Below are 12,253 nucleotides of genomic sequence, written 5' to 3' on the forward strand. Positions count from 1 at the left end.
CTTTAGCCAATAGAACGATGTGCCCGCGCTACCCGCGAAGGGCGGGACAGACCTGACGCCATAGTATGGTTGAGCCGCACAGCAGCGCCCTTGAGAAGGTGCTGGTAAACCCCGTTATAGATCGGGGCGGGCCCCTCAGTGCGGCACAGAGCGCGGCGGCCAATGGGAGAGCGCAGGGGGCCCTGACGAACAGGCCATCCCTCCGGCGTTCTGAAGGGGGACAGGCAGCCCGCCACGAGGGGGCGGTGTTTTACGCCCAGCATCACCCCCTGCTGGAGGGAAGGGGACGGCGCCCAACATGGCGGCGGCCAGGGCTGGCGGGACGTGGTGCTGCGGGCCGAGGCCCCGCCGCTGCCTCCCCCAGCACGGGGGCAGCCAATCTCCGGCCCCCCACGGGGGAGGGCCACAGACCCATGACAGTGAACAGGCCGCGGGCGCCTCCTCCAGCCTGCCACAGTCTAGTCTACACCACAGGCGCTCACCTGCTGGAGCAGAAATGGTCCCGGCAGAAATGACCCACTCACCTGAGAGAAACCACCAGTGGGGGTGGATAAAAGGAGCTGCTCACGCTAAATTAAATGCTCCCGTGCGGCCAAGGCCGACTCCACCAGAAACAGGCCTTGCTGCTCACGCAAGGCGGAAGGCGGTGGTCGCCATCTCCAGGCGAGAGAAACACGGGCTGGCTTCCCCTGCCCATCCCCGGGAGACCCCAGGCAGAGCTGGGACACTCGTTCAGCCGCTTCTCCTTTACACCTTCTGGGCAAAGCAGACAGATGGAGCATCTGCCCCAGAGGAAAGAGAAGACAAGCCAGGACGTTTTCTAACGCATCTTGCAATGCCCGAGTAACCCTGCAAAGGAGGAGAAAGGCCTCCAAGTTCACAGATCCTTCCTCACCAGCAGGTGCTGGTCCAGGGAGCCCGAGGAGAGCAGGAGGGAAAGGAAGCAGTCGGCCTGAGCCGGCCAGCTCCCAGAAGGCCATAGCTTTCCATTTGACTGTGTCACATCCCATCCCAAACGTACCTATGACATGAAGCAGTCAGAGATACATTTCACCCTATAAAAGTGACTTCCTCCCCACCACCGCATCCCTATACGATGCCTAAAGCCCTCCCTGCTATGCCTTGCAGCTACAGATACAGCCAGCGGACTGGCATGGGGCCATGCTCAGCATTAATATCCTTCCACACACGCAGCCCAGCTATTTATAGACTAAGCCACATTGCAATCTGCCAGTTCATAAATCAGTAGCGTGGACTTTTGCAAAGTTTGACATGAGACCAGTGACCCAGCACAACAGCCGTCCAAAATAGACTGCCAGGAGGATCCTAGACATCTCTCCCCAGAGCAACAGGGGACGGGTAATTCCTCTTTTATAAAAAGGTCAGTGCAACAACAGGGTCCTGTGCACGTTAAAATGAATGGTCTCGCTCCCCTCGTGCAACAGAAGCTCACCAGGAAAGGCATTTGCATCATCTTCATCTCAGTATTCCTGGTAGGGGCTCAGTTCAGTACCAGCTCAGCGCAAGGGAAGGGTTAGCCAAGGCCAGCCGACATCCCAGCTCCAGTTGGTGTGGTAGCAAATAACTAGAAACACCCCGGTTATTTTTCATGCTACAGGTTAGGCTTCTTTACAGGAAGATGCTGAAGCCCAGCACGCGGTCAGGAAGTATCGCACCCCACACAGCTCCGCCAGTTCTCCTCAGCCCTGACGTACTGCACTGTCGCCTTTCCTGGTTACACACAGCCTGCCAAAGCACCCGAGCTGCTCCTGCCCCCCCCCCCCCCGCCTCCTCCACCTTGCCTAGAGTTTTTAAGAAGCCCATTCTCCTTCAAAGGGCCAAACAGCCAGGGGAAAAAACCCCAACAAACCACCTCAAAGCAGACACACAAACACCTTCAGGGACCAGCATCCTTTCTCTCAACCCACTCTGAAGTAGAGACCCCCCCAAAATCTCCCTCATTCAATAATCCAGTCTACCAGCGCTCTCCTAAACCAGTAAATCTCAAAACCTCAAAAGACAGAGAGGAACAAGCTTTCTGAAGCAGCCCAGCCAACCCCCATGCCTCCTGCCCCATCTTTATGACTCTTCCCATCTCCCTCCCGCAGCAGCTTTGTCCCTGTGCTGGTCCCCAGCCTGTAACGCAGGCAGGCAGAGGACCAGGCAGGGTGCAGGCAGCTGTTAGGGGTCCACACCGAGCACAAACTTTCTCCGCTTCTTTCTCCTTAACCCCTTCTGATGGCCTCAGCCTTACTCCCACCTCAGGCTTCACCCTAACCCAGACGGCATCGGTCCAGCCACAGCCCCGATGCATCTCCTCGCAAGGAATGGCGGCATTTTAGTATCAGAAAAATGGGAAAAGAAACATAACCCTGAGAAGTGAGGCTGTGTTTGAGCAACAAATACTCCTAAGAATTAAATCACTGTCCCCAAAAGGCTACTAAGAGCAATTTGGTCAGTGTGAAGCACAGGCCAAGGAGTGCCTGAACGCCTGCATCCCATGGCCTAACCCAGTTCATGTCGGCACAAAGGCCACCAGCTCCCAAACGCCCGCTGTGCTGAAACCTTCTCTGGGCGGCTGTCTCCGACCTCGCTGCCCTCCCTGGGCCTCTCTGCACCTGATCCCGGTCCCTGGCCCACGGGTGACTGTGTAAAACCTCTGAAACCCCGTTGTCGGTGGAGCTATGGGGTTGGAGATGAGGGCGGCCGGAACGGCTCTGCCCGTGTGAGGTTACCGAGAGGGGCCGGGGTCCTCCCTGCCCGGGGAGGCCGGGCGGCGTCTGCCCTGCCGCTGCTCTTGTGTACGGGAAGAGCAAGCCGGGGGGGGCTGGGGCCGGGGAGCTGCCCGGTCCGGGGGCTGCGTGGAGCCGCCGAACTCTCCGCTGCTCAGGGGCGTTGTGCGGGGCTGACGCTCAGGGCCCGGCCTCGGCCCTCAGGCGCCGAGTGCGGCCCGCCCCTTCCTCCGCGCCGCGCCGAGAGCCGGGAGTCGCCGCCGCGCTCCGCCATGCCGGTGGGTGCCGGGCCGGGGGCGGGGGGGGGGGAAATCGGCGTCTGGCCGGGGGCCGTGTGGGGCCGGGAGGGGCCTGTGTGGGACCGAGGGGGGCTTGTGTGGGGCCGGGGGACGTGGTGGGGCTGTGCCCGGCGCTAGCGGAGACGGAGGGGCAGGGAGGGCGCTGCCCGGTACCGGGAGGAGCCGGCGGGGCTCCGGCAGCCACCGGGGCTGGGGCACACGGGGAGCCCTGCCTGGGGACCTGCCCGGCTCCATCCCGATCCCCTCCTTCCCCGCACACCAGCCCCCCCCCGAGCACGTAGGGCTTTTGTAAAATAAAAATCACGAAAATGCTAATTACACTGGAAAATCCTAATGGGAACCGCCATCCCTGAACTCTTTTCCAGGGTGAATTGTGCCTGTGAGGGTTTTAGCCTCTCAGTGGTGGGTGGCAAAGGGTGGTTTTGAATAGAAAAAAATGTGTTGTGGGTAACTAATAAAAAACAGCTTTTCTTTTCTTTTTTAAGGAAAGTAAAAAGCATGTGCAAGAAAAGGAAATTAGGATCCGTCTGGTGCCAAAGGTTGAGCGCCATGATTAGTGTTACAGGCAAGCACGCTTACGTTGACCCAGTATCTCTCACACGTAGTGAAGATAACACTGGGGCCCTGGTGGAGTGAAGGGATGAAAAGACAGCACTAATGTTCTTTAAATTTCAGTTTTGTTGATATTTTTATGCATTTATTATGTTGGGGACCAGAGGCCTTGTAGACACAAGAAGAGTAGGACAGGCAAGCACCAAAAACCTTGCAGACTAAGTCAGGACAGTGGGTAGCTGGAGGCGGGAGACTTGCTTCTCCTCCCCAGGACAAGTGGAGTGAGTCCAGCAGAGGCCACAACCTGCGCTGACCTTGAAGGTGGCCCTGCTCTGAGTAGGGGCCAGACAGTCTCCAAAGGCCCCTTGGGATTATTCTGTGAGGGACAGCACAAGGACACCATAGGGAGGAGTACTGCGATTTGCTGAGGATCACTTAGTCTACCGTTTGGCTAGGGAGGATTTATACCCACCTCCCCAAAGAAAAAGGCAAAGGTGGAGGACGAGTGCTCGTGGTGTATTGCCAGCTGTGCCCTCCCTGACCCCTCGTCTGCCTTTTTTCAGAAACACGAGTTCTTTGTGGACATGACCTGCGAAGGCTGCTCCAATGCGGTCAGCCGTGTCCTGCACAGGCTGGGAGGTGAGTCAGTGCTGGGAGTGTGGCAGCCAGCTCACCGGAGCAACGCCAGCTCCGGGGCAGGACGTCACTGCCCTGGGGTCCTCTGTCTTGTAAGGGTAACACTGGGTAAAGGCTAAAAGTGGCTGGTTGGAAACCTCTGCTCCCCGCTCTGCTCTGAGCTTACTGCTTAGTCAGTAATGAGTCACTGGTTGTTAGTAGGGCTCCTGTGACCCCTGGAGAAATGTCAAGGGAGAGAGAAGCTGCTGTGGCTGCAGGTGGCTCTGAATCACCAGGGCCTCATCCTGAACTCTCTGGGAATGGCACTGTTAGATCCCTGCTCAGGTCCCCAGAAGGAAGGGAGGTGGATGTCCTGCCAGGCATTGTTCCCAAGGAGGCCTGGGGTATCTGTGGTGCTTCCCTAAATGTGTCATCAGGAGTCACAGTGAAGAGCTGCTGAGCAGAGCATTTAGTGGTTGCCTGTGCAGCCTGTTTTTAATACCACCTGGAAAATTATAACCTGTGTCTCCTTTATGCTGGTATTACCAAGAGAGAAGGATCTGGCCTGCACTCACCAGTTGTGAGGGCCTGTTATCCTGCTCCCCTTTCCTCACCGAGTGAGAAGAGCTTTCCTTCACCAAGGTGAAGACCTTGGGACTTCTTCCAAAGCCCATTACCAGGCTGTAGCGATCCCACTTCCTCTGTGTGTGATTGTCAGCACCTCCATCACTGTTAAACATGCTGGCCAATATCAGCCTGATGTGATGATGTGGCAGAGCTCTCAAACCTGATACATACATACCTACAAGTTTTGTGAAAATATGTGGCCAGATAGAGACTTCACATCCAGTTACTTTCGCTGGGCTGAGAGTGGCTTACCACTGGGAAATCCATATGAGAAAGTGTTTTTTCCCTCCCCCTACTTACAGCTGTTAGCTGGTGCCACCACTGAGGAAAGCTGTCCTGTCCCTGCCCTAGCCCCTACACTAACTCCCTCATTACTGCCCATCCATGCTAAACCACAGCACAAACTGAGCTGCTTGGAGATTATGGTGGTTGGTTTCAACTCAGCTCATTCTGGTTACTGTGTGAGTGATTGTGCTGATCTAAGTTGGGGTGAGCAGATTAAAGCAGTTGAGAAACCGTGGTGCCCAATGCAGATCTGTAGGAGATGTGACTTCCTTCACACCAGAGCTGGCAGGATGCCAGTTTGTTTTGCTGGCTGGTGGTAATATCAGGGTTTGCTGGCAGGAGGCACACGTATGTTGGACTGATGGCGTTGGGAGCATGGCTGCTTTTACCTGTGGAACTTGTTTTTCCCTTCCTTGTAGGTGTCCAGTTTGATATTGACCTGCCCAACAAGAAGGTGTGCATTGACTCGGAGCACAACATTGACATCCTATTGGAAACCCTAAAGAAGACTGGAAAGAATGCTTCCTACCTTGGGGAGAAGTCTGCACAGTAGCCTTGCCTGGTGTGAAGAGGCTAGGTATATACCAGGTGTATGAAATGCTGAAGAGAGAGATCTGAGCTTTTTCCAGCTCTCCCAGTAAAACAGGCTGCTTCCTGGGAAGCACAAAGTAGGAAAGACTTGCAGGTCTAGCTTCAGCAAACCCCTCGTTTGGAGAAGCAGCAGGACTGCGTACAGCCAGCAGCATTTCTGTATGGGACCCCTTAGCTACTCTACAAAGCCCATGTGATCCCAACCGTGGTTGTGGTGGAGAGGTAGAACACAGCCTCTGTGCCATTCCCAGGTGAACCTAGAGTTTGCCAGAGCATATTGTGCATGAAAACAAATCCCAGAGAATTCACAGCTGACCAGAGAGAGTGGTGGCCACCAACAATACCAGGGAGGGTGATGGGACACAAAGACCCGCTCTGGGTACGTGATGCAGGGGGTTGGTTTTTAGCACAAGGACCTCCAACATCTGATTCTGTTGATATGCTGTTAATCCTCCACTAACCTCAAGGATGGAAAAAGAGCAGCACTCTGCTACCCTCATGGACATAAAATGTTGGGTTTCAGAATAGCTCCCAGTGCACACAGCCCCTGGCTAGCTGGACATCTATCCCAAAGATAACCTGATGGTTGCAGCCTGTCAATTTTCCTAGAGTCCCATCACTATGAGGACATGTACAAAACTCTTTCCTGACTCTGAAATGTTTTCGCAGACAGGGTTCGTTTTTAGTGGAAAAGAATGAAGTAAAAGGAGAGGGCTGCCTGCTCACTGCATCTTAGTGTCCAAGATTATTATATTGCATCTTTTAAGAGCTTGTTTCTGTCAGTGGAGCTTTCTAATCCAATGACATTGTTTTAAAATGGTCTAGTTTGATCATCACAAATACCCAGCACAGATGCACTAAAACCAGTTCATGCTGATTTAATTCCCAGTCAGTAAATTAAATCAGGGATTTACACCAGCAGGAATTAAACTGATACAAGAAAGAGCTGAGCTCATACTGATGTGTGTGTGTGCAATAGATCTGCATTATTTTAATAGACTGATTTAACAGAACAGATTTAAAATCTGCAATTTGTATCATTTGAGCAAGCTCTCAATGCTTCTTAGAAATTGTTTAAAATCATAGCTTTAATCAAGTAACATTGCGATTTAAAACAGAAACATACTCCAAATTGATTAGTGTCTCAAATAGCTTTCAGCTTGTAGTATTGACTGCAGAGCTGTTTTCAACTTGCAGGGACTGGTGGACTATGTCTCAAATGCCGTCAAAAGTTAACCGTTACAGCCAAGCCAGTCTCAAATAATGTGGATGTGTCCCTTTTTTCCCTGGCCCTGTGTTCTCACCACTTCCCTTGTATTACATCAAGGCAGCTAGGGAGTCACTTCAGCTGGCCAACCTGGCAGAACATTTCTGTCCATGCTTTTGTTTTCCTATTGGATTTTAACTAAAGCTATTTGACCTACCCAAGGATCTTAAGATCCAAAACAAAGGAGAGGATTGGCTGGACTGCCCTTGCTAGTAGTTTGCTGCTAGATCACTTCAGCTGTCATGGGAAAACCCACTAAATTTAAGTTTTACAGCACATTTCCCTCCATAGGGAATATTTTTAGGGGTTCATCTATAAAAGGAGGGAGGGAAGTTGCAAATCACTGGCATAGACCTAGGCTTTCCTTTGGCTTGTGACCGGCAGAGGGCAGCTTTGTATAACTTGATCTCCTCTGTGCCTTGGGGTTTTTTCCCCCCCTCTTTATTTATTTCTTTATTTATCTATTTTGCAGGAACTCAAACATGACCAGCAAAAAGATGGCTTAACTGTTTGCATATCTTGCTCTCTCATTTGACCTTTACTACCCTGCCAGATGTCGGAAAGCAGAGGGCTGGCAGGAGGAGACAGCTGCATCTTGGGCTTTAAAAGTGGAGAAATCTAGAGGAGGAGGTTATGTGCTGTTTCTGGTCCCACAGTAAATCGAGGCGCTGCTTCTATCTTTCAGTGCATGTCTATGTGTCTTGTGTGTCTTTGTACTGCTTTGAGTGGTTTTCTGTACAAGAGATGGCTCTTAGGGATGGTAAACTACCCATTACATGCAAGACAGGTCTCCCAGGAAATTGCACCTATCTTTAGAAGTTGACTGCAATCTCTGCCTGAGGGACAGGTCTCAGGAGAACTGAGCTTGAATGTCACTTACATTCAGGGAATCTGTGTCTTGGCAGATGTCTTTCCGTCACAGAGCAGACCAACTTTCCATTTGGGATGAAGGTGCTAGGAAGAAGGGACTCTTGCAGCCCCCGTAAGTCAAGAATAACTGAGTGTCCCTTTGAGCTAGATGGGGCCATGAGGCAGAAGTCACTGGACCCCAGCAACATGATGGACCTCATAGGCCAACAACGCTGCAAGTAGGAGCAGGGAAAACAGACTCAGCCTAGGTTTAGTACAGTGCTTTTCAGGGCCCTGCATGACCATATAAATCTGAGGAGTCATTCTGGATCCTGGGCCCAGCTCAAGACACCTGGATCCGCCCCTTCCCCTAGCAGGTGTTCCTCTTGCTCCCTTTCCTGCCCACTGACAAAATTTCAACCAAATGGGTAATAGCATCATGGGGCCCTGATGCTGGGCAGGATCTCCAGGTGCTGCATGCACCCACAGACACAGCGGGAGAATGCCTGTGCTGATGAGAAATGAAGGGGTGGTGGAAGGAGAGGGGTGTGAGATTCTCTCTGAGATCTTGTATTTCTCAGCCCAGTGACCAGCGTTAGGGACTATACTGTTGATTTGTCCAGCTTCCATCCATTTAATTCAGGTTTTCAGGCCAGTGAAAGGATTGCATGTGTCTGTCCCAGTCTGCTGTCTCGTTTCCACTGGGGGGTGTTTCCCATGCCTACTATTCACATGTGACTTGTTCTACAGAGAGGAAAACTGACAAAAGTCTGAAGGATAAGGTTACTCTATATTCAAAGAGAATTTTCATACTTGTACATTGAGATTACTTTTGACATAGTTGCAATGTCTTCTTTCCTAGAGAGGTTTAGTACTTCCAAGTCCTTTACCATTGAGCTAAAGCACAATTAATTGCTGTAGTTGCACTTGCTGGAGACACTTCGAGGAAGGTGTTGCAGACGCATTTTATTACTTTTTAATTTAAGGGAAGCTAAAGGATAGAAGTCTAACGTCACTGCATTACTTCCTTGCATTAAAATCTCCCAGTGGCAGGAAGTTTCCAGAGCCATGGCCCAGAAACACAACCTATTTCTGCTTTCTGCCAGTGCACTCAGATGCACGACATGATGCCTTCGGGGTCCTGGGTGAGTGAGTGAATCCCTTTTCCTAGCCCCTCCCTTGCTAGTCTGAGCTGGTGTTTGCCAGTGTTAGTTATTTATTGCTTTCAGCTTCCTCCCAGGAATGCCCAGTGCCTCCGCCAGCAGCTGGTTGCCCAGTGGCTCTGCTCTGGTGGCAGTGGGCTGGAGGAGTACACACATGTGCTGTGTGTTTGGCATGGAGGTGGTGGCACAGCTGGCCTCGGAGCTAGCAGTCCTCGTGGTGCTTGCTGTCTGCCAAACTGGCAGGCAGGACTGGCAGTGTTGTGCCCACAGAGGATAAGTCCCAGTCTGTCTTGCTGTAAACCAGGTTGCTTGTCCTTGATGTCAGGGCTGCAACTTATGCTATCCGCACTCCCCCGGCTGCTCTGCTCCCCTCTCCCTGCTCTGCTAAACCGCCTGTTTTGGTTAGAGTCTGCTTATCTCAGAGCCAGGCAAGGAAAGGTTTCTACCCAGAACCAGCCAAGAGGTTCGTGACGATCCCTGAAGTCTCAGTACCCATCTGCAGGGCTGCAGTTTCCTTTGCCATTCAGTGCAGGAAGGGGCTGGATGCTGCTTTAAGCTCTTGGCCGGTGCAAAAAAGATAATAGAATCATAGAATATCCTGAGTTGGAAGGGACCCATAAGGATCACACCAGGACCTCCACACCCATAAGGATCACACATAAGGATCTCCACACAGGACCAGCCGAATCAGAGCATATGACTGAGAGCGTTGTCCAGACGCTTCTTGAACTCAGTCAAGCTCGGTGCTGTGACCACTTCCCTGGGGAGCCTGTTCCAGTGCCCGACCACCCTCTCGGTGAAGAACCTTTTCCTGATATCCGACCTAAACCTCCCCTGTTGCAGTTTCATGCCGTTCCCTCGGGTTCTATCACTGGTCACCAGAGGAAGGAGATCAGCGCCTGCCCCTTTGCTCCCCCTCGTGAGGAAGCTGTAGGCCACGATGAGGGCTCCCCTCAGTCTCCTCTTCTCTAGGCTGAACAAACCAAGGGACTTCAGCCTCTCCTCATACGTCTTGCCCTCTAGACCCTTCACCATCTTTGTTGCCCTCCTTTGGACACTCCAATAGTTTTATGTCCTTTTTGTACTATGGTGCCCAAAACTGCCCGCAGTACTCGAGGTGAGGCTGCACCAGTGCAGTGTAGAGTGGGACAATCCCTTCCCTAGGCCGGCTAGCAATGCCGTGCTTGATGCACCCCAGGGTACGGTTGGCCTTCCTGGCAGCCTGGGCACACTGTTGACTCATGTTGCACTTGCTGTCGAGCAAGACCCCCAAGTCCCTCCAAAGATGTTGCAGCTTTGGGTGCAAATAAGCTGCAGTGGTGAGCTGTGGTCACCCTGAGCTGGCTGCAGAGTGTGGTGGGAATACACGCTGCCGGGAAGGGAGAGGAGCGACCCTTCACAAAGCCTGTCCGGAGCTGGAGCAGAGATGTCCAGGCTGGGGGCTCTTCCCCTCGTGCTCCCTGCCCGGAGCTTTGAGAAATGCCTCTAACTGTCCCTCGCAGCAGGCAGTTGTTACGCTAGGCTGCTCTATGCTGCCAGTAGTTCTTAATGACAACCCTGTGTCGTTTACAGCCCCTATAATTTCCCTGTGTGCGCAGCATGGCAGGAGCTGGCCACAGCCGCTTCCCTGAGGTGTCCCTGCCACTTGCTTTCCGATGGAGACTGTATATACAGGGTTTGTGGGCTTTCACATCTGATGGCTCCTGGTATTTAATGTCTTGCTCCTCACTCAGTGTCCCAGAGCAGAGGGGACAGGAGGGTGACAATTCTGTACAGGCCACCTCTGGTGCCAGACCAGAGGATGCTGATGGGAGTGAGCAGTTGGGACCGCACCAAGGGCTTCTGTGAGCCCTGCTTCAGCCTTCATTCAGTGGCCCCAGTGCTCAGACCCTCCCATCGCATCCCTCTTCCTTTTCCCTGGCCCTGTGGGGAAGGAAGGGAGCTGCTAAGGTTTCGTCTCCAGCTGAGAGGAGGGAAGTGCTGTGATGGTTGCTAACCCCAGCACTCCAGGCACATTTAGTGAAAATACCAAAGAATCGGGACGACTCCTGTTAGAGCAGGGCTGGAGGATGATGCCCAAGCTGCTGCTTGTTTTCTCCACCAAAAGCCCATCAAGACAGCATCACGTGCGCTCCCCCATCAACCTTGCAGGCTTAATCAGGGGAACAGGGTGTTTCAACCAGACCAGGCAATCTGCAGCACGCTCTCTTTTTGCCTGCTTTCCTTTCCTCTGGATAAGATAAGGTGTTGGGGGAAGATGACCTGCTGGTCCTGCCTCCAGGACAGCAAGCGCAGGAGGCTCTGCACCAGCGCTCCTGGAGCAGTGGCTCTGCAGGAGCACAGGGTACCTCCCAAAAGGCCACTTCTCCCACAAACATGCAGCCAGCGCCGAGTAATGACACCCTGTGCCAGTCCTTGCTTCAGTGTGTGGGCTGGGTTTGGGCTGATTTCAGCTGGATTAGGGAAGTTAAGGAAGGATGGTCGAGCCTGAACAGAGCAGCAGACCTGCAGGGTGGCTCTCTGAGAGGCCTATGGAAAAGTTTTAGGAGAAAAACCAACTGCTTCATACAGTCTAAAAGGACAAGATATTACCTAAGCAGAGTTTCTTTGCTCCACCACTGCCCAACTTCAAGCTCTTCAAAATTTTCATTCATCAGATTGGCCTGGAATTGGCCCCCAGGTTGCATGTCATGGAGAGACCCCAGCAAGCCTGCACAGGTAACATGGTCACAATAATTTCCATGGGAAACAATATGCCAGACACTGAGGCTGTGAGGCCGTTTTCAGAAAAGGAAATGCTCAGTTTGCAATGCAAACAGGAAAGGGTGGCACTTGGAAAAGGACCTTTCCTGTACCACAGACACCCTGACACTGCAGGGCATGCGAGTGACCTGCTGGAAAAGGGACATGTCAGCCCTGCCAGCTGCAGGACGAGTGGCTGGTATGGTGCAATTTGGTGCATTGCCATCCACAAAGATGTCCTCCAGCAGCAGTTCACTTCTGGTTTCTTTATGAGGTTCTCAGCCCAGCTCCAGCTGAACTGTGAGAGTCCATGAACTGCCTCTAACTGCAGCAGCAGCAAAAACTGGGCTAGCCTGGAGAAATGGGCTTTAAAAGTCCTTTTGTTTCCCCCTGCCTCAAAATTATCTTTGCTTTTCCCCTGCTATGGTGTTTTCAGTTGGTGTTTTCCAGCACTTGCTTTTCTCGCCCACCTCGTTGTGTTCACAGCGTTGCCCTTGCAGTGCTGCTGTGCTTCTGGGTGTTACTTTTCAC

General features: G+C 52.6%; 1 protein-coding gene across 1 annotated transcript; it reads left to right on the plus strand.

Moving 5' to 3' along the window:
* Positions 1–2,842: 2,842 nt before the first annotated feature.
* ATOX1 (antioxidant 1 copper chaperone) lies at positions 2,843–7,657 on the plus strand. Its single transcript, XM_075766684.1, has 4 exons — positions 2,843–3,010; positions 4,147–4,222; positions 5,530–5,687; positions 7,441–7,657. The coding sequence occupies exons 1-3, from the start codon at positions 3,005–3,007 to the stop codon at positions 5,661–5,663; spliced, it is 216 nt and encodes a 71-aa protein (XP_075622799.1). The 5' UTR covers positions 2,843–3,004; the 3' UTR covers positions 5,664–5,687; positions 7,441–7,657.
* Positions 7,658–12,253: the final 4,596 nt, after the last annotated feature.

This window comes from Balearica regulorum, chromosome 14, assembly GCF_011004875.1.
Source record: "Balearica regulorum gibbericeps isolate bBalReg1 chromosome 14, bBalReg1.pri, whole genome shotgun sequence".
Classification (NCBI taxonomy): Eukaryota; Metazoa; Chordata; class Aves; order Gruiformes; family Gruidae; genus Balearica; species Balearica regulorum.

Excerpts from the sequence above, each read along its gene's own strand:
- ATOX1 (XM_075766684.1), top strand. Across the intron at positions 4,223-5,529 it reads TGTCCTGCACAGGCTGGGAG|GTGTCCAGTTTGATATTGAC; the intron begins GTGAGTCAGTGC and ends CCTTCCTTGTAG.